This window comes from Danio aesculapii, chromosome 10, assembly GCF_903798145.1.
Source record: "Danio aesculapii chromosome 10, fDanAes4.1, whole genome shotgun sequence".
NCBI lineage: Eukaryota > Metazoa > Chordata > Actinopteri > Cypriniformes > Danionidae > Danio > Danio aesculapii.
In genome coordinates, this window is record NC_079444.1 from 1,194,571 (window position 1) to 1,214,662 (window position 20,092).

A 20,092-nucleotide genomic window follows, 5' to 3' on the forward strand; every position below is an offset into this window, starting at 1 on the left:
TAACATTGCTCTAATTTGAGATTAGCTCCCTATTTATGTGTAGTTAACTAGGGCAGTGTTTCCCAACCCTGTTCCTGAAGGCACACCAACAGTACACATTTTCAACCTCTCCCTAATCAAACACACCTGAATCAACTTATCATAACACCATAAGAGGCTCCAACACCTGAAGTTAATGGGTCAGAAAAGGGAGACATCCAAAATATGTACTGTTGGTGTGCCTCCAGGAACAGGGTTGGGAAACACTGAACTAGGGTTCTGGGACTATTAGCCAGGACAGAATACTGTGCATATTTTAGATACATGACAAGAATTATTTCTCTTAAATGTCAATTGTTTTTAAGAAATGTTGTGTTAAATAAAAAGTAGAGTATACAGCTATATTTAGCTTGTTTTGACACATTTAAAATTTGTGGCTGAGAAATAATTCATTATTTATGTTTGGTGTGGTCAGATATATATTTGGTAAATCCTCCATTTTGAGCTCTGGAAAGCCCTGTGAAATAAAAACTAATTGTAATACGACACTAATAAACCATGACCCATTTGCTCATGCTCATTGAGCAAGCTCATACACGACACACAAAACGTTAAGTGAATGACGAGGCATGTAGACATAACACAACATCTAAATCAAGTCATTTTAGCATGTCATAAGTCATATTTATGCATATTAAATATATTTTCCCAACAACAAAATTGTGGCTAGTGAAAATGGCGAGTTGCTAGTAGGGGTGGGCGATATGACCTAAAATTAATATCACGGTATTTTTCATCTTTTGAACGGTGACGGTATAATATCACGGTATTACTTTCAATAGCAAAATAATATACATCTCAAGGAAGAACGGACAAAAGAAAGTCTCACTTCTATCACTCTTTAAAAGTTTTGGTTTGGGTCATTGTAAATGCTCAGTCTCGTTATGAGCTGATCTTCATTTCTCTGTGTTGGTGGAATAAAGCAGGCGAGTCAGCCGCACCAATATATGAGCAGACAGAGCAGGATTCTCATGATGACCACCGGCGCAATTCCGCTCTTTGTTATGAGCTGTAGTTTCAGTGTAAACTTAGTAAAGGTGAGTTTCTTTGGCGATGATGTGTACAGTGTTAGGTTTTATATTTAGCGGACATTTGCGCTGAACACGCGGTGAATGCAACGCATCGAGATTCGGGCACCTTCTCCGAATACACTTGATTGATCTCAGCTGGCGGATCAACATTTACCTCATGTCATGATCGCTGTCATCTGCGGCATTATTATTATTATAACTTTAGGTGAGGTTTGCAAACCTGTGCACTTTTCACTCTTCAGCCGTTTGCATTTCCTGCAGTAACAAAAGCTCCCTGTTATCTGACAGCGGGAAGCGTTGAGTGACTGACAGCTAATATGAACCAATACAGCAGCAGGGTAGAGCGATTCAGCAAGTTTTTAGAGAAAATCAAATCAGATTGCACTACAACCATTATATTCAGACACACAAATGCACCCATATATTATGAGGGCGCACAGATTAAATTTCGGGCGCTCATGCGACCAAAATGGTTGCAATTTTGAGCCCTGTAGTATAAGGACATGCATTCAGACCACAACTGAACGTTTGAAGAAAATTGAATGCCTTATTATTTAGAATTAGCTATTATTGATGTAAATGCAGCCGTTTAAGGTGCATAATTGATTTATTACGGTATTGACGGTATTAGAAAATCCATGTCGTGGCGCAATGTCACACCGGTGATGACTATGACACCGGTGTACCGCCCACCCCTAGTTGCTAGTAATGTTTGAAATCTACTAGCCACAGTGGCTGGTGATCAAAAAAGTTAATGTCGAGCCCTGGTGCTAACCACTGAGCCACCGTGTCGCCCTTTTTACACTCCATATTTATTATGATCATTATTTTCGTCTTATTGAACAGGCTTTATAATCAGGTCATGTGACTAGAATGCAGAATACAGAACCGTCTGAAGCGTTACATCGAGTTCTGCTTTTACACACTGTTCCTGGATCAGGTTGATCTGGATTGTTAGTGGCTTTCCTGTCTGGCTGTTTCTCAGATCCGCGACGGCTCATTACTGGACATAGCAGACCTGATTGGATTCAGGGTTCAGTGGTGCAGACTGATAACGCTGTGCTCTTTCTCTGTGTCTCTCAGGTCATTAACTTCTCGCCCAAAACGATCGCGGTGTTCATCGGCGTGGTGGGAATCCTCTCCATCCTGGCGCAGGTATTTAATTGAGGCAATATTCCTCGCTCTGCCATCTTGCGAAAGTGGCCCTCGCAAATGCTTTCTAATTGAATTGAATTCCTTTAAAAGTTCAACGGTAAATGTAATGAAGTATAGGCAGAGCTGTAATGAGCAGATATAGCACAGCTCTAGCTGCTTTATAAGAGGAGAGCTTTTGTTTTTAACACTCCAGCAGCTTGAATTATTGAGTATTAATAGCTCTGCATCTAAATAAAATGCTTATTTGCCCAAAATGCTTAATATGATTTCAAAACTATCAATAGAAAACTTTGATTTTATTCGATATATTATGATAAATGTGTGTGTTTTGTATTTGAAGGCCTCCTGTGAATTTCAATTCTTTTAAATATTTCCCATGTGCTGTTTCCCATGATCTTTTTCCAAAACATTTTTAAACAATAGTTTTACTAACTACTTTCTTTTGTCTTCGCCCATGATGACAGTATAAAAGTTTTCGACTTATTTTGCGAGATACTAGTATTCAGCTTAAAGTGCAATGTAAAGGCTTAATTAGGTTAATTAGGCAAGTTTGAATAATTAGGCAAATCATTGGACATCATGTTCTGTAGCCTATTGAAAACATAATTACTTATAATATTGACTTTAGCAGTTTTAAGTAATATATATGTATGTATATATATAAATAAATATTCTCTTTATTCAAGAAAATTATAAGATTTAAAAGTGCAGTATGTAAGTTTGACACCAAGTGGTTGAACTAGGTATTGCACACCTGGTTCAAAACACACACAAGCACAGGTTGCTAGATTGACGACACCAACATATCAGTAATTCAGCACCTACATTTAATAATGTTAAAGTAATAATAATAATAATAATAATAATAATGTTAATCTAATAATTAGATTATAAAGCTTACCATTTCGCTGGAGTGCAGTGAGTGCACTATTCTGTGCTGCTGAATGGCTGTGTTTACATTTCTGTCGTGTTTCGTCTGGTGCAAACAGCCTAACTGCTTATCACTGCAACTCTCCTCGCGTAGCTTGTTGTTATGACACGGGGTTACAGTGTAGGCTGCTCACCTAATGTTTACGTTTGTAATATTTATATTATTTGATAATTAGTAAGGTGATAGTGCATGTTTTCCAGTGATCTGCAAGGCCTAGTGAATCGCTGGTGATCACGACACACACATACACCATGCCAAAACAAGCTTTTATTTTGGATGCGATTAATCATGATTAAAATGTTGTCAGCAGTAATATATATGTAATATATATACGTACATTTTTTGTTTATATTCTTAATTTTTATATCAGTAAATCATAAATACAAGTATAAATATGTTTTTAATATGTTCCTAATCAAATCATTCAAAATCAAGGCATGATCATATTATATTGTGGTAAAATAAGCGTAATCTAGAGGCCTTTACCTTTCATATAAGCCACTTCTGATACCAAATGATCTAGAAGTCAGGTAATTATTTGCTGCTCCTAAAACTTGGATAGGCGACAAGACCTTTGTCAGGTAGTGTACTAGATGTCCTCACTTTACGAAAAAAAAACAACAACAAAATGCATACTTTGTATATTCACGCTGCTATTTTTGAAACTCCCAAGATAAGAAACATGCAGTGGTTTTCTTTCTGCAGAAATACGGCGCAGGATGATGCAATGATTTGTTGTGTTGTGTTCCCGCCAGACACTTTTTCTCACTCTGCTAATGAGGACCATCGGGAACAAAAACACGGTTCTTTTGGGTCTGGGTTTCCAGATTCTCCAACTGGCCTGGTACGGTTTGGGGTCCGAGCCGTGGTGAGTTCATTTCTAGATCAAGTGAAAATACCTGCCTTAAAATAAAAGGTCTGGTTTAAGAAAAGCTTTGGTGATTGTGATTTATGGTCATGTTTGTTGGTTTGTTGTTGTTTAGGATGATGTGGGCGGCTGGTGCGGTGGCGGCCATGTCCAGCATAACGTTCCCTGCAGTGAGTGCTTTAGTGTCACGCAGCGCAGATCCGGATAAACAGGGTAAACAGACACTTGCTAATGTTTTTTTTAATGTCTTCAGAACTTTATAGACTTATTTTTGTGCAGTAGGAGCGTGCATTTATACAGTGCTTTTCTTTCTTTGATATTTTGTCCTGTTTCTAGTCCAAACATTTAAAAGTTCATAAATCAAAGCATTTTCTAGACAAACACAACATGCTGTCTAGTTTTAAGAAATAATGTGTCAAAATGAAGTGAGTTTTTCCTTAAAACAAGCAAAATAATCTGCCAATAATCTAGTTTTGCCTTTTTTGACATACGAATATTTTTCTTACCCCATTGGCACGTTTTTATATCCATGTCTAGACTCACGCCATGTCTAGAGTCCACTAGACTCTTTGCATCACTCGCATGGATAAAAATATTGATGCGAATGACTGAAGAACATCACGTAAGAATTTAGAGCACGTCATTTTAAGCGAGTTATCGACTTTAAGGACGTTTTTCATTATTTAGGTATTTTTGAAGCCTCAGATTTAAGATTTCAGTAAATAGTAAATAGTATGCCAAATATTGCGCGATGCATGCCAATGTTCACTTTGCATTTGATGTGAACCCAGCATTCATTTGCACAACTTTAAGGACATTTTCATCTCAATATTTAGGTATTTTTGAAGCCTCAGATTCAAGATTTCTGTAACTAGTAAATAGTATGCCAAATATTGCGCGATGCATTTGCCTCAATCACGTCTTTTGTGCGAATTCAACCAATGCATTGCGAATCAATTCAAGTGAAGTAATGCCAATGTTCGCTTTGCATTTGATGTGAACTTTAAGGACATTTTCATCTCAATATTTAGATTTTTTCAACTCTCACATTCAAGATTTTCAAGTAGTATGCCAAATATTGCACAAACAATAAAACAAATTCGAGTAATTCATTCACTAATTTTCCTTTGGCTTAGTCCCTTTATTCATCAGGGGTCGCCACATTGAAATGGACCGCCAACTCGATGTTGAATGTTAGATCAAAATTTTGGCTTCCGCATTTTAGGACTTCCAACCACAGATATAAAGCAGCGATCGTATTTATATCCATGTCTGGACTCACGAAATATTCTTAGCGTCACTCACATGCATAAAAACGTTCACGCTAATGAATGAGGAACATCACACAAGACTTTGGAGCTAGTCATTTGAAGCGAGGGAACAAATTTAAGGACATTTTTCTTAATATTTAGATTTTTTTTGAAGATTTGCAAATCGTAAATAGTATGCCAAATATTGTACTGACGATGCACAATGCGTTTGCCTCAATCACGTCTTTTGTGCGAGTTCAACCAATGCAATGCGAATCAATTCAAGTGAAGTAATGCCAATGTTCGCTTTGCATTTGATGTAAACCCAGCATTAATTTGCACAACTTTAAGGACATTTTCATCTCAATATTTAGATTTTTTCAACTCTCACATTCAAGATTTTCAAGTAGTATATCAAATATTGCACAAACAATGAAAACAATTCGAGTAATTCATTCACTAATTTTCTATCGGCTTAGTCCCTTTATTCATCTGAGGTCGCCACAGCGAAATGAACCGCCAACTCAATGTTGAATGTTAGATCAATGTTCGCTTTGCATTTGATGTAAACCCAGCATTAATTTGCACAACTTTAAGGACATTTTCATCTCAATATTTAGATTTTTTCAAATCTCACATTCAATATTTTTAATTAATATGCCAAATATTGTACAAACAATAAAAAAAATTCACCTGACATTTCTGTTAAATCAAAATGGATGATCACATTGATGTTGAATGCTAAATCTGAAAGTGTTTGGCTTTACGGTATTTTTGGGACTTCCAACAACAGATGCAAAGCAGCGATCGTATTTATATCCATGTCTAGACTCACAGGATGCTATTTGCATCACTCGCATGGATAAAAACATTCATGCAAATAATTGAAGAACATCACGCAAGAATTTAGAGCACGTCATTTTAAGCGAGTTAACAACTTTAAGGACATTTTTCAATATTTCGATTATTTTGAACCCTCAGATTCAAGATTTTCAAATAGTAAATAGTATGCCAAATATTGCGCAATGCATTCGTCTCAGTCACATCTTCTGCGCGAGAAAAAAATTCACCTTGAGCTGAAAAATTTTCCTGACTTTCTTGTTAAATCAATGTTGAATTCATTCACTAATTTTCCTTCAGCTTAGTCCCATTATTCATCAGGGGTCGCCACAGCGAAATGAACCGCCAACTCGATGTTGAATGTTAGATCAAAATTTTGGCTTTACGGTATTTTTGGGACTTCCAACAACAGATATAAAGCAGCGATCGTATTTATATCCATGTCTGGACTCACGAAATATTCTTAGCGTCACTCACATGCATAAAAACGTTCACGCTAATGAATGAGGAACATCACACAAGACTTTGGAGCTAGTCATTTGAAGCGAGGGAACAAATTTAAGGACATTTTTCTTAATATTTAGATTTTTTGAAGATTTTCAAATCGTAAATAGTATGCCAAATATTGTACTGACGATGCACAATGCGTTTGCCTCAATCACGTCTTTTACATAAATTCAACCAGGTCAACCTAAATAGCAAATATTGTCCAATCTTACCAACCCCCACATCTATGGAAATCAAATTTATTCAGCTTTCAGATTATGTGTAAATCTACACTTCACAAAATTGACCCTTATGATGGTTTTGTTGTCCATGGTCCACCTATAAGCTGTTTTTTTTTTATCTGAATGTGTTGTTTTATCTCAGGTCTGGTTCAGGGCATGATAACAGGTATCCGGGGGCTTTGTAATGGTCTCGGTCCTGCTCTGTACGGCTTCGTTTTCTTCCTCTTCAATGTGGAGCTGAGTGGGATCACCCCCATCCAGCCCGACTTCGCCGTGCCGATACAGACGCCCACAGAGGTACACGCACAAATGAACCCTTATTAGGGCCTGTAGCCTCTTGTTCAAAACCTGGTTGAGCTTATTTCCTGTGTTGAAGAAGATATTTTGAAGCTGGAAAACAGTAAACATTAACTTCAATTGTATTTGTATTTCATACTATGGAAGTCAGTTGTTACGAGTTAGTAATAGTAAAAATTAGTTACTATAATAGTCTGAGAGTCTAAGTTCTTATTAGAATGAATAGCTGCTGATTAATGTGGTAAGCTAACACAGCATAGCGCATAGCACACACAATTACTTTAAAAAAATTACTCAAAAATCTGTCATTTCAGCCCAAATGTTTTAATTAATTTAAAATAAAATTAAATAGAATAAAGTAAAAGAAATGTTTCCCCTCTAAAAACTTCAAGAATTGTGTTGATTCAGCTTATTTTAAGTACAGCAGTGGTGGCATTTCTAGTTATTAAAACTCTTTTTAGACATTTTTAAGTGAGATGCTAATGGTCTAATCCGATTCAATGATTTATGCTAAGCTAAGCTAAAAGTGCTCCCGTTGAATCTTAAGATTAGCTGAATGGATTAAAAAAGGTAAAACTCAACTGTAGGAGAGATGTAAAATAAACTGTAAACAAATGCTAGGTTCCACACAATTCCTTCATGCTGTCCTAACACAAATCAATTAAGTTAACATAATTTTTATTTTTTTTTTTTTTTTTTTTTTTTTTTTACAAATTTAGGTAGATTGAACATAAAATAAATATGTTCTCTCCAAAAAAACTCAAGAATTGTTTTGATTCAGCTTCTTTTCAGTACAGAAGTTGTGGCATTTCTAGTTATTAAAACTCTTTTTTGACATTTTTGAGTGAGATGCTAATGGTCTAATCCGTTTCAATGATTTATGCTAAGCTAGGCTAAAAGTGCTCCTATTAGACCTGGAGATTGGCTAAATAGATTAAAAATAGTAAAACTCAACTGTAGGAGAGATGTAAAATACACTACAAAAAATTCTGGGTTCCACACAATTCCTTCATGTTGTCCTAACACAAATCGATTAAGTTAACTTCATTGTTTTATACAAATTTAAATGGATTGAACATAGAAGAAATAAGTTGTCCCCCCCAAAAAAACTCAAGAATTATGTTAATTCAGCTCATTTTTAGTACAGTAGTGGGGCATTTCTAGTTATTTAAACTCTTTCTTTGACATTTTTGAGTGAGATGCTAATGGTCTAATCCGATTCAATGATTTATGCTAAGCTAAGCTAAAAGTGCTCCCGTTAGACTCAGTGTTGGACTGAATGGATAAAAAATGGTGAAGCTCAACTGTAGGAGAGATGTAAAATACACTGTAAAATTCTGGGTTCCACACAATTCCTTCATGTTGTCCTAACTTTAAGTAGTTTGAACATAAAATAAATAAGTTGTCCCCCCAAAAAACACAAGAATTATGTTGATTCAGCTTATTTTCACTACAGTAGTGGGGCATTTCTAGTTATCGAAACTCTAATTTGACATTTTTGAGTGAGATGCTAATGGTCTAATTCGATTCAATGATTTATGCTAAGCTAAGCTAAGCTGAAAGTGCTCCCGTTAGACCTGGAGATCGGCGAAATGGATTAAACTCAACGGGTAAAACTCAACTGTTGGAGAGATGCAAAATACACTGTAAAAAATATTTGGTTCCACATAATTCCTTCATGTTGTCCTAACACAAATCGATTAAGTTAACTTTGTTGGTTTTCACAAATTTAAGTAGATTAAACATGAAATGAATAGGTTGTCGCCAAAAAAACAAAAAAATTGTGTAAATTCAGTTTATTTTCAGTACAGTAGTGGTGGATTTTCTAGTTATCGAAACTCTTTCCTTACACTTTTGAGGAAGATGCTAATGGTCTAATCCAATTCAATGATCTATGCTAAGCTAAGCTAAAAGTGTGTCCTGGAGATAATTTTAAATAAGTAGTTTGAAGTATACTTTGAGTGTAAGATAAATTAGCCCATTTCTAAATCAGTGTAGTGCTTCTTTAAATACAGTGAAACATATACTACTATCCTAATGTTGTTTTCCTTTCACCACATGTCATGTAGAAGACTACAATCCCTGGTCCTCCGTTTCTCCTGGGCGCCTGTACAGTAGTTGTGGCGTTTCTAGTGGCTCTCTTTATACCAGACCATCAGACGCCCCCATCAACGCCCTGCCAGACCCGTAAAAACAGTCTGGCCGGAGCTCACACCAACACACCGCTGCCAGGGAGCGACGAAGACTTTGAGCCGCTGCTGGAGGACAGCACTGTGTGACTGAAACCCTCAACCTAAAATCATCACAGGGGGAAAAACATATGACAAGGACGTCAACACATCGCAAACCCTCCTCATGTCTGTGACTAACGCATTGGGAGCGTGCAGTATTTATTTACCGTGTTTTATCTCATCGATGGTTCTGAACTCAGAGGCTTTTTTATTGAGCATTTTTACAGTGACTCAGCACACTAAGGGCTCGATCGAGGGGGGGGGATCGGATGCACTGTAGTGGAGTTCAGACATTCGGTTCGTTCGAGTTTAAATGCAAAGATCTTTATGTATATATAGATATGGATATTTGGGCAAGGTGCAGTGTAGGTTATTTACGGAACTTGTGGTGACTTGAAGAGAAGCTTGGTGAATTTCATGACAACCCTGAACTCTATTTTGCTTAAAGAAAGTAAAGTCTGTTTTTAGACTTTATTCGTGACGTTATTTTTATGACAACTCAGCACATTTTCAGTCTCCAAAAATAAGGCTTGCTTTGCGATTTTAAACACCTTGACAGGTTTCATGTAGGGCTGCACATATTGGGAAAATATGCGATATTTGTTGTTGAGTTGCAATTACGATATTCCTTATGAGATCACAAACTTTTATCAGCAGTTTAAAAATAAATTACGTTATGATCATACTGAAATAATCAGGTAAACAATATTTTTCTGAGCTAATTAAATAAAAGAAATGATGTTAACCAGTGCAAACACGAATTACTGTAAACCTTGGCGGAAATACGGATTCCTATTGGCTGTTGTCATTAGACATGAGCCAGTATAAGTTTCTGACGGTATGATAACCTTGGATAAAAAGATCGCGGTTTCATGGTATTGTGTTTACTCAGGGTTTCTGCAGGTTTAATCAACTCGAGTTTAAGACTTTTTTAAGCCCCTTTTAAGACCATAAAGGATTAAATTTATGACTTATTCAAGGTTAAGATTATTTTTATCATGAGGAATCGTGTAATTATTTTTAGTTTTTTTTTTCCCCTGATTAGGGAATTTATTTTGGGAATTTGCTGTAAAATGTCTAACAGCTGTTGTGATCGAAAAAAACTTAAATATAAAAAAATAAGAATTTATTGAGATGTGTTGGATGGATATCGGCCCAAATTGAGTAGCTTTACGTGGACAAAGCAAAATTAAGACCTGTTTAAAACAATTTAACACAATATTTCAGTGAATTTAAGACTTTTTAAGGGCTAAAATTTAGGTTTTGAAATGTAAGACCCCGTGGAAACCCTGTTACTGCTGTAAAATTATTTCTTTTTAAACGTCTAAGTGAAAAACAACTTTTCCCCCCATTTAACACATTAGATTATATTTATATTAACATTTATAATATTTTTGAACCATAAACATGTCAGGCTACATAATTAAAATAAACCATTGGCTTCTAGTATCTTCATTAGCTTCAAAAACACATTACAAGACAAAAAACGACTTCAAAAACCCTTTACATATGCCTTAGAAATGGCATCACAAAACGTTTTTGCGGTTTTAATACCTTGACTCTTCCAAACCACGCTAAACCTTGAAACCGGTTATCGTCCCATGCCTAGTTGTCATTGTCCTCTCGTCTCATTAAGTTCTTTGCACACTGAAGTCCAAAATTTTGTTTGCGTTTTTTTTTCGTGTTCAAATTCCGAACAATTCATCATGCACACAAACCTTGCGCACCGAGTCCGATGCGTATTAAATAATCCGTTGCAAAATAATCCGAATCAGCATCTCCCAGTGCGAGGCCATGGTGCTCCACTGGAAAAAGGTGGTTTGCCATCTCCTGGTTGGAGGAAAGTCCTTACCCCAGGTGGAGGAGTTCAAGTATCTTGGGGTTTTGTTCATGAGATGGAACGTAAGATAGACAGGCGGATTGAAGCAGTGGCAGCAGTAATGCGGCTGATGTACCGGTCCATTGAGGTAAAGAAGGAGCTGAGCCGAAAGACAAAGCTCTCGATTTACCGGTCAATCTACGTTCCTACTCTCACGAGCTTTGGGTGTTTTGGGGACAAGATCTCGGATACAAGTGGCCGAATTGAGTTTTGCCTGGCAGGGCACACTCTTATAGATTAGGTGAGGAGCTCGGAGTAGAGCCGCTGCTCCTCCACATCGAGAGAAGTCAGCTGAGGTGGCTCGGGCATCTGTTTCGGATGGCTCCTGGACGCCTACCTAGGGAGGTCTCACTGGGAGGAGGCCTCGGGGAAGACCCAGGACACGCTGGAGGGACTATGTCTCTCGGCTGGCCTGGGAACACCTTTGGATCCCCCTGGAGGAACTGGAGGATGTGTCTGGGGAGAGGGAAGTCTGGTGTTGTCTCCTAAGACTGCTGCCTCCACAACCCGGCCACGGGAAAGCGGATAAAAATGAATAAATGAAATAATTTGCAAAAAAATAGCCCAAACCGCGCTAACAAACTAGCATACAATAAACCACAGAACATTTGTATTGTTTTATATTATTCGTCTTTCCGACGCCATTGTGCCTTTCGCTTGTATGATGGTACTGAATTCTCAAAATACCTCAAAATGGAAATTTCGTATGCAGAAAACGTTAAAAAAATTAACCGAATTAAAATTCTTTGTGGCGGACGAAAGTTTCGGCGGCAGTTTCCCAATATGATTTAGGCCGATATTTTAACGTGCGAAAATTACAAAAGAAAATTTCAGATTCAGTGTGCAATAATATTTATTTTATTTTCAACTCTACGTTCAACTATTGAAGGGGTGGGGATTAATATCGTAAAGCCCCCATCTGATTGGTCAGATTGAGATATTGCTATATGGATATCGCATATACTATTATCGCGATAATGATAATTATTTGATATATTGTGCAGCCCTACTTTCATGTGATTCACCCAAAGAGAAGTTGAGATTTCCGACAGTATTTTTTATACTGTATTGTGTGTTGCTGATTGAGTGAAGTTTCCTTACACAAGCCTTAAAGTCACATATCCTGTGGCATACGACAAGGTTTTAATAGATTAGAGGCGCATCCGGTTGCAAGTGCATGAACAGTATTTGTGGCGATGTTAACCAAACCCAAGACACTACGGCACCAGCGGTTTGGTGTAGTTCTTTTAGGCCAGTTACTATTATTATTATTATTATTATTATTATTACTATTATTATCATTATTATTATTATTATTATTATAATAAATGGAGACGGCTTGATTGTGAAGTTCTTCAATTCTGTGTGTTTGCAAAGGTTCTATGCAGTAGTGTCAGTAATGATTGAGAAATAAAACACATTAAAGTAAAATGGGTTGCGAATGCCGTATGTTATGTTGATTATACAGTATTACTTCAAATATAACATTTGTACTTTTTCTTTAAAGTGAATTTTACCTTTCAGACAATTGGCATTTGCATTTGTTGAGCAATTGGGCTCAATATGATGTATGTATTTCCTTTAAACACAATGAAGTATTTCTTAAAAATAATCACCAACATCTACAGACCAGCTACCTCATGTTTTTGGAGGTTTTGTGGAATTCGACCTGAATATATTTTTATCAGCGTTTTGGTTTTTGTATAGCCACACTGCGTTTTCACTATATTGAAGAAGCTCATTGTTTTGCTTATGAATTCTCATATATTCTCATGCAGCGGACGTTTTAACCTGATTATTTGTTTTGCACAAACATACATATGAATTTCCAGAATAATGCTTTATATTTCCCCAGAGGCCTCTGTGTGTGTTTAATGTGAAGAACACTGTGGAGCATCTCATTAGAGTCTGAGGTCATCAGTACACTGACCTGGGCTCATTTCCTGATCCACATACACATCATTCCTTTACCTCCATCATCATGAGCAGAATGTCAATCTTTTTTTTCCTCACTTTTAACCTTTTCCCATGTTTTACATTGTTCCAGTCATATTTATCATGCAGTGAAATGACGTGAATCTTTCTTTGTAGAGCTTAAAACTCGCGGTGATGTGTTTGTATGACTGCGGACAGTGTTTAACAATGGCTGGGCTGTAGTTCCCGCGCTTTTGATTTTTGTACATACGATGTTCACAGCCTGTGGCGTTTTACTATGTAACATAACGGCTGTCATATTCATTATTTTAGGATTGTAAAGTATTGTACATGTACTGAATAGTATTACAGACGAATCTTTTTTCATATTGCCAGATACGCAATATTTTTGGAACAGCGTGCCGCTACAGGCGACGTCAGGAGCTAATCACGTGTTCGACAACGTTAGCTTTTCCTTTTTTATCGTCAAGTGTTTGTGTTTTTCAGCGGGACACACAAGGTGCCTGAAGAGTAAAAACATGTCTGTTTTGCAGTATTTCAATCTGACTGTAAATACTGAGTACATTGATGATGAAGATGAAATGTACAGGGACCCTTAGATATGTATTTATCGTCATGTATTGTGGGAATCTATTAAATAAGCGCAACAGAATAAAAACACTTAGGAGTTATTATTGTGTGACGTGAGTCTTTTTACTGTGTTCCTCTTGTCCAATAGATGGCGCTGTTGCTGTTTATTAGCTTTCTGAGCTTTAACATGAAGTATCCACGTTTAAGTGAAGTTTATATGTACCATGGTAAATATTAAATATGGTAATCAAACAGTTAATATGAAACAAGAAATGTATAAAGGACTACTGCACTATGGCACTCTCACAGCCCCTTTTCATTTTGAAGAACCAGATATAGTGAACACACATTGATTACAATAAAACGGTCACACACTATTTTAAGCCAATTCTTGCTAATACGAACCATGACCTAAGACTTTTAGCTCAATATATACTAATTTGCAGCTTATTGTTTAGGTTTCGGGTTGGATAATTCATTCATTAATTCATTTCTTTTCAGCTATAGTCCCTTTATTAACCAGGGGTCGCCACAGCGGAATGAACTGCCGTATGTTTTATGCAGCGGATGCCCTTCCAGCTGCAACCCAGCACTGGGAAACACCCATACACTCATTCACACACATACACTACAGACAATTTAGCTACCCAATTCACCTGTACCACTTCTTTGGACTGTGGGGGAAACCAGAGCACCCGGAGGAAACCCACGCCAACATGGGAAGAACGTGCAAACTCCGCACAGACGTGCCAACACTGGTCGACCGGCCCAGTTTTAGAGGGATTTGGCCTTTTCCAGGCAGTTAACTGACCCAACCGAGGCTCGAATCAGCGACCTTCTTGCTGTGACATTGCTATCCACTGCACCACCCTGAGTAGAATTAGCGATATAGAATGACATACTACTAATAAACACAAATAATATGCAGCTAATAAGCTACTAGCTAATAGTGGGAATCTGTACTGGAATCTGCTAAATTAAATCGTGTCCAAAATACCAACAACAAAATGTAATAGACATGGTAAATGACTTGACAATGACAAATAAATATGGTAATTAATTAGTAAATATGTATAAAGAAGTACACTCAGAAATAAAGGTACGCGAGCTGTCACTGGGGTTCAAAAAGGTACAAATTTGTACCTAAAATGTCCACATTAATACCTCAAGGGTACATATTAGCTCCTAAAAAGTACAACAGTGTTCCTCTTAAAATGTTTAGGTACTAATATATACTTTTGAGGTACCAATATGAGCCCTTTAAGTACAAACGTGTACCTTTTGAAAAGGTACCACCTCATTGACAGCTCATGTACATTTATTTCTGGGAGTGTACCGTACCATGATACTGTCACAACCACAGCACCTTTTTTTGTTGTTGAAAGAACCACATATAAACACTGACATTAATGATTACAATAAAACTTTAGTCACACTTCATATTATCAAACACAATCCGTGATATTATTAATGAACCCTTAAGATTTTAGCTCAATACATACTAATTTGCTACTGTACTGATGTAGAATAAGGACACAATCAGGCTACTAGCCTACTAATAAACAACCAATCTACGTAGCTAATAAGCTACTAGCTAATAGTGGGAATCCGTACTTCAGCTGTGTCCAAAACAACAACAAAAAGTAATAGAGTAAAAGTCATGTAATAACCCAAACATTTCAGTGTTTTTCCCTCAATGAGTGACCTATAAAGTGTTCGGCTTCGGCCATTATAGCATTTAGCAGCCTTGCAAACAACTAGTTAGCATGTTTAACTGAAAATATTAGAAGATTATTTGGCATCCTGCGGTGAAATACAATATAAGAAAATAAAAATGAGATAAAAAAGATGGCACAGTGGCTCAGTGGTTAGCACTGTCGCCTCACAGCAAGAAGATCGCTAGTTTGAGCCTCGGCTGGGTCAGTTGGCATTTCTGTGTGGAGTTTGCATGTTCTCCCCTTCTTGGCGTTGGTTTCCTCCGGGTGCTTTGGTTTCCCCCACAGTCCAAACACATGCGCTATAGGGGAATTGAACAAGCTAAATTGGCCGTAGAGTATGTGTGTGTGGGTGTTTCCCAGTACTGGGTTGCAGATGGAAGGGCATCTGCTGTGTAAAACATATGCTGGAATAGTTGGCGGTTCATTCCCCTGTGGTGACCCCTGATTAATTAGTGTGTAATAATTTTCATCCCTCCACCATCACATGCAAAGTAATCCTCAGCGTTTTTTCTCTGCATATGAACTTCTGAGTATCAGGTCCTCTGGATGGCAGTGTTGATGTGTCTCTGACGTCTGACTGATGCTGAACCCTTGAGATCTCATCATAACCTCAGTTCAGTCTTTGAACACCTCAACCAAGTGTTTCAGAGGCAGTTCAGGTTAGTGATGCTACAAAACATTTCTCCAGTGTAAATGATACCATATACACACACACAGAGAGAGAGCGATCTATACGTAAATACATGCATAACATAAAAGCCTGAAAGCAGCATACATCATTTTACATTCACTTCACTGGGAATTGCCATTTTGGTTTAGTTTTCATGCTGATGAATTACTAGCGCTTCCATGAATATGAATTAGCCTGCATCTGTGTTGTCTCCACCGAAAGTCCAGCTCTGCTCCTGGAGGGCCAATGTCCTGCATATTTCACATCCTAGCATGATTAAACACACCTGAGCTAATCAAGGCATACTAACTTCCAGACTGGATTGTCGAGGCTGGTAAGGGCTAAACCGGAGATCGTTTCTCTATTGTGATGAGGGAGTGTATAGACACACTGTAAAAACTGATTAGTTGACTTTACTCAAAATAAGTGAGTAAACTTGTTGCTTTTAAATCAATTAGTTCACTTAAAGAGCCCCTATTGTGGGTTTTTGAAAATGACTTTCCATTTAGTGTGTAACACAGCTCTGAAGTGAAATATGCAGCTAAGGCTTAAATCTGAAAGCAGTTTTTAAAACTGTTGATTCATCTAAAAAACAAGAGTCGACTCATGGTTAGAATGAGTCTATAGCCGTTTTGGCGTGACGTGGCTACGAAATATAAGCCCCGCCCAATTGTTGCTGGGAAAATTGAAACCTGCGGCCCCGCCCACTAACCCAGCAGCAAATACAAACTGATCCTGAAGTCATCATGAGTCATGAAGACGCTGTGCTTGCCTGGATATTATAGGAAGTGTGAGGGAAATGGGCGATTCATTCGTTTGTTAAAGGAAGAATCAGAAAAGACTACTGATGTATGAGATTTGTGAGACCAGTGGACAGACAATACACCAGGGGTGCGTGGTAAGCCCTGAAAACATATAACACTTCAAGCAGCTGCTTTGTTTTTTATTTATTTATTGAAGAAGCGCATTAAAGCTGAGATACAACCTGAAAGACGACAATACAACACTTACTATCACAATCATCAGCACTTTTAATCGTTTATTTTACAGACTTATCGTGTGCTGTTGTTCTATTGGAATTTTCATCCCAAAATGGCTGCCGCGCTATCTAGTGGCTGTTTACCAAATCGCACTTGAGTGTCGCCTCTTGGAGATTCTATGCTCTTTGGTTCAAGTCCACCTCAGAGTTTTAAAAAGAAAATGCATCATGATGGGCGTGGAGCGCAGAGGGAGGAGTGGGCGTGGCCAGCAGAGTAGGGGATAAAGAGGGGAGCGAATAACTTGTCAGTCAATCGTCAGTGGGCTCACAAAATGAGACACAAACTGTGAGGAGACGCATGATCTTACAGTTTATAATGCAAAGAAATAAACAGTAATTTCAAGACTTCACACTTAGATAATGCTCGACTATGATAGCAGGTTTGGCATGCTGTCCTGGGAGAGAACCCTGAGCTCGGAGATAGATGAGCCCAAGGTTCCCGCCTGGTCAATGAGCATTAGGAGGGATACGAGATCAGGAGTTTCTCGAGTGCCCCCTTTTGCTATGTATGCATTAAGTGCTTGTGACTATTACGATTCTTATGTACATGTTTTTAGACTGGGAGGAAACCGGAGGACCCGGAGAAAACCCACGCAAACACAGGGAGACCAAGCAAACTCCATGCAGGGAGTGCCGACTGGCTCAATTAGAACTTGAACCTGTGGCCTTCTTACTCGGTTCCAAAAACGAAGATAAGGAATCAAGTTTAGGCAGGATATTTATAGTAGTTTTAGAATGATCTGATAGGCTAGCTAATGATTAGCAATGAGGATCAGCTGTAGTCAATCATATCACGTGCTCCTCTCGAAATTAGTTTGTGAAACTTAACTTAATGTCCTGCTACATATGTTATTCATAATTTCATATACACAAAACCACAATTTATATCATTATAAAGATAATCTTGTTTTTATAAACACTAAAAACACTCTCCTCTTCAGTCCCTGGGTCTGAACTGGGTCTGAATCCCTGGGATGCTGTCTCACCCAGTCATAGGGTCTCACAGCTTGGCAGGTCTGTCTTGCCTTCGGAAAGCACGTGCTCTCAGGAATAATTAAGCATCCTATGTCTTCTCATAGGATAAGGAAACTCAGCTATGAATAATAACGAGAAACCGACTCGTCATCACTCCACTAGCAGATTCGAGATACGTCACCAATTTTTATCGCCTAAAAAAATTGGGAAGAAGAAATTAGCTGACAAAAGCTGAAAATTATCCAGGTTTATCCACAATTAAAGCTGACAGCTGCTAGTGTTGTCTTAACTGATGCTCAACACACACCAATCTGTTAAAATCTCAAAAAAAGTACTCCAGGGTTTCTTGATCCTTTAAGGTAAGTGTTTCCTTGCTGAAAAATCCAGCTTAAACCAGCCTAGGCTGGTTGGCTGGTTTTAGCTGGTTGACCAGCCTGGTTTTAGAGGGGTTTTGGCCACATCCAGGCTGGTTTCCAACCATTTCCAGCCTGGTCTTAGCTGGTCAGGCTGGAAAATGACCAGCTAAAACCATCTAAAACTAGCTTGACCAGCCTGGTTTAAGCTGGACATAGCTGGTTTTGGCTGGGCTCCCAGCCTGGTTCGGCTGGTCAAGCTGGTTTTAGCTGGTCATCTCCCAGCCTGACCAGCTAGGATCAGGCTGGAAATGGCTGGAAATCATCCTGGAAATGGCCAAAACCCCTCTAAAACCAGCCAACCAGCCCAGGCTGGATTAAGCTGTTTTTTTCAGCAGGGTTGCGAACAATTAATATAGGCTGAATGTAAACAAACCTAATTCAACTTAATTTGTTCGTTTAAACTCAGACCGTATGAATTGTTTGCAAACACTTACCTTAAACGAATCATTTATTTCAGTGTTTGATTCTCATCTCATCTCAGCTTTCAAGAGTTGAGCTCAAATCTCGATCAAACTCACCTGCTTGTAACTTCCTATAGCGATCCATGAGACTGTGATTAGTTTCTTCATTTGTGTTTGATTGGAGTGATTAGAAAGAGGATCTCGAGGGCCACAGTTGTGAAGTGATGCCTGTTCTATGGCACTGCTGTGAAAACACACATTAGGAAAGTTTGTTTGACTTTGAGCAGGACTGAGTTGGGACACTCCTGAGGAAGAATTCAAATGTCTTGAGGGACCAGTGAAGGTTTAGCAGCATGTGCAAATGCTTTTTCCTTATTTAGTGACACTTAAAGGGACACCTATGATGCAAAAATCACATTTATGAAGGGTTTAAACACAGCTGAGTGGCAGAAATGTGTAAACATAAGCAGACTGATGGACTAATTAATTGTATTTTTTGACACATAGGCATTTTTAACTCCGCCCTCTTTTGAAAAGAGCACAGTCTCATTTGAATTTAAAGTGACAGTTACCAAAACGCCACAATTAGGATCAAAGCCTAAAACGGTCAGTTACAGAGACCTATAAAACATATTTTGTTGTATTTTGTGCTGAAACTTCACATACACACTCTAGGGAACTCTTATTTTACATATTTGTTGTGTTATATATATATATATATGTATATATACATATACAGTTGAAGTCAGAATTATTCGCCCCCCTTTGAATTTTTTTTTCTTTTTTTAATATTTCCCAAATGATGTTTCACAGATTCAGGAAATTTTCACAGTATGTTTGATAATATTTTTTCTTCTGGAGAAAGTCTTATTTGTTTTATTTCAGCTAGAATAAAAGCAGTTTTTAACTTTTTAAAACCCATTTTATGGTCAAAATTATTAGCCCCTTTAAGCTATATTTGTTTTCGATAGCTTACAGAACAAGCCATCGTTATACAATAACTTGCCTAATTACCCTAACCTGCCTAATTAACCTAATTACCCTAGTTTAGCCTTTCAATGCTTTCAATATCTAGTCAAATATTTTAAGGTATTTAACTCGGGGTTAATCATGGCATGC

At 37.8% G+C, this 20,092-nt stretch overlaps 1 protein-coding gene across 1 annotated transcript in view; it reads left to right on the forward strand.

The window, feature by feature from the left end:
- Positions 1-13,855, forward strand: part of mfsd14ba (major facilitator superfamily domain containing 14Ba) — a 28,581-nt gene extending 14,726 nt beyond the window's left edge. The window contains exons 8-12 of the mRNA XM_056466882.1: positions 2,154-2,225; positions 3,912-4,024; positions 4,140-4,237; positions 6,985-7,139; positions 9,209-13,855. Coding sequence (XP_056322857.1) covers positions 2,154-2,225; positions 3,912-4,024; positions 4,140-4,237; positions 6,985-7,139; positions 9,209-9,418 — 648 coding nt within the window. The 3' untranslated portion in view covers positions 9,419-13,855. The remainder of the gene's footprint in view (positions 1-2,153; positions 2,226-3,911; positions 4,025-4,139; positions 4,238-6,984; positions 7,140-9,208) is intronic.
- Positions 13,856-20,092: the final 6,237 nt, after the last annotated feature.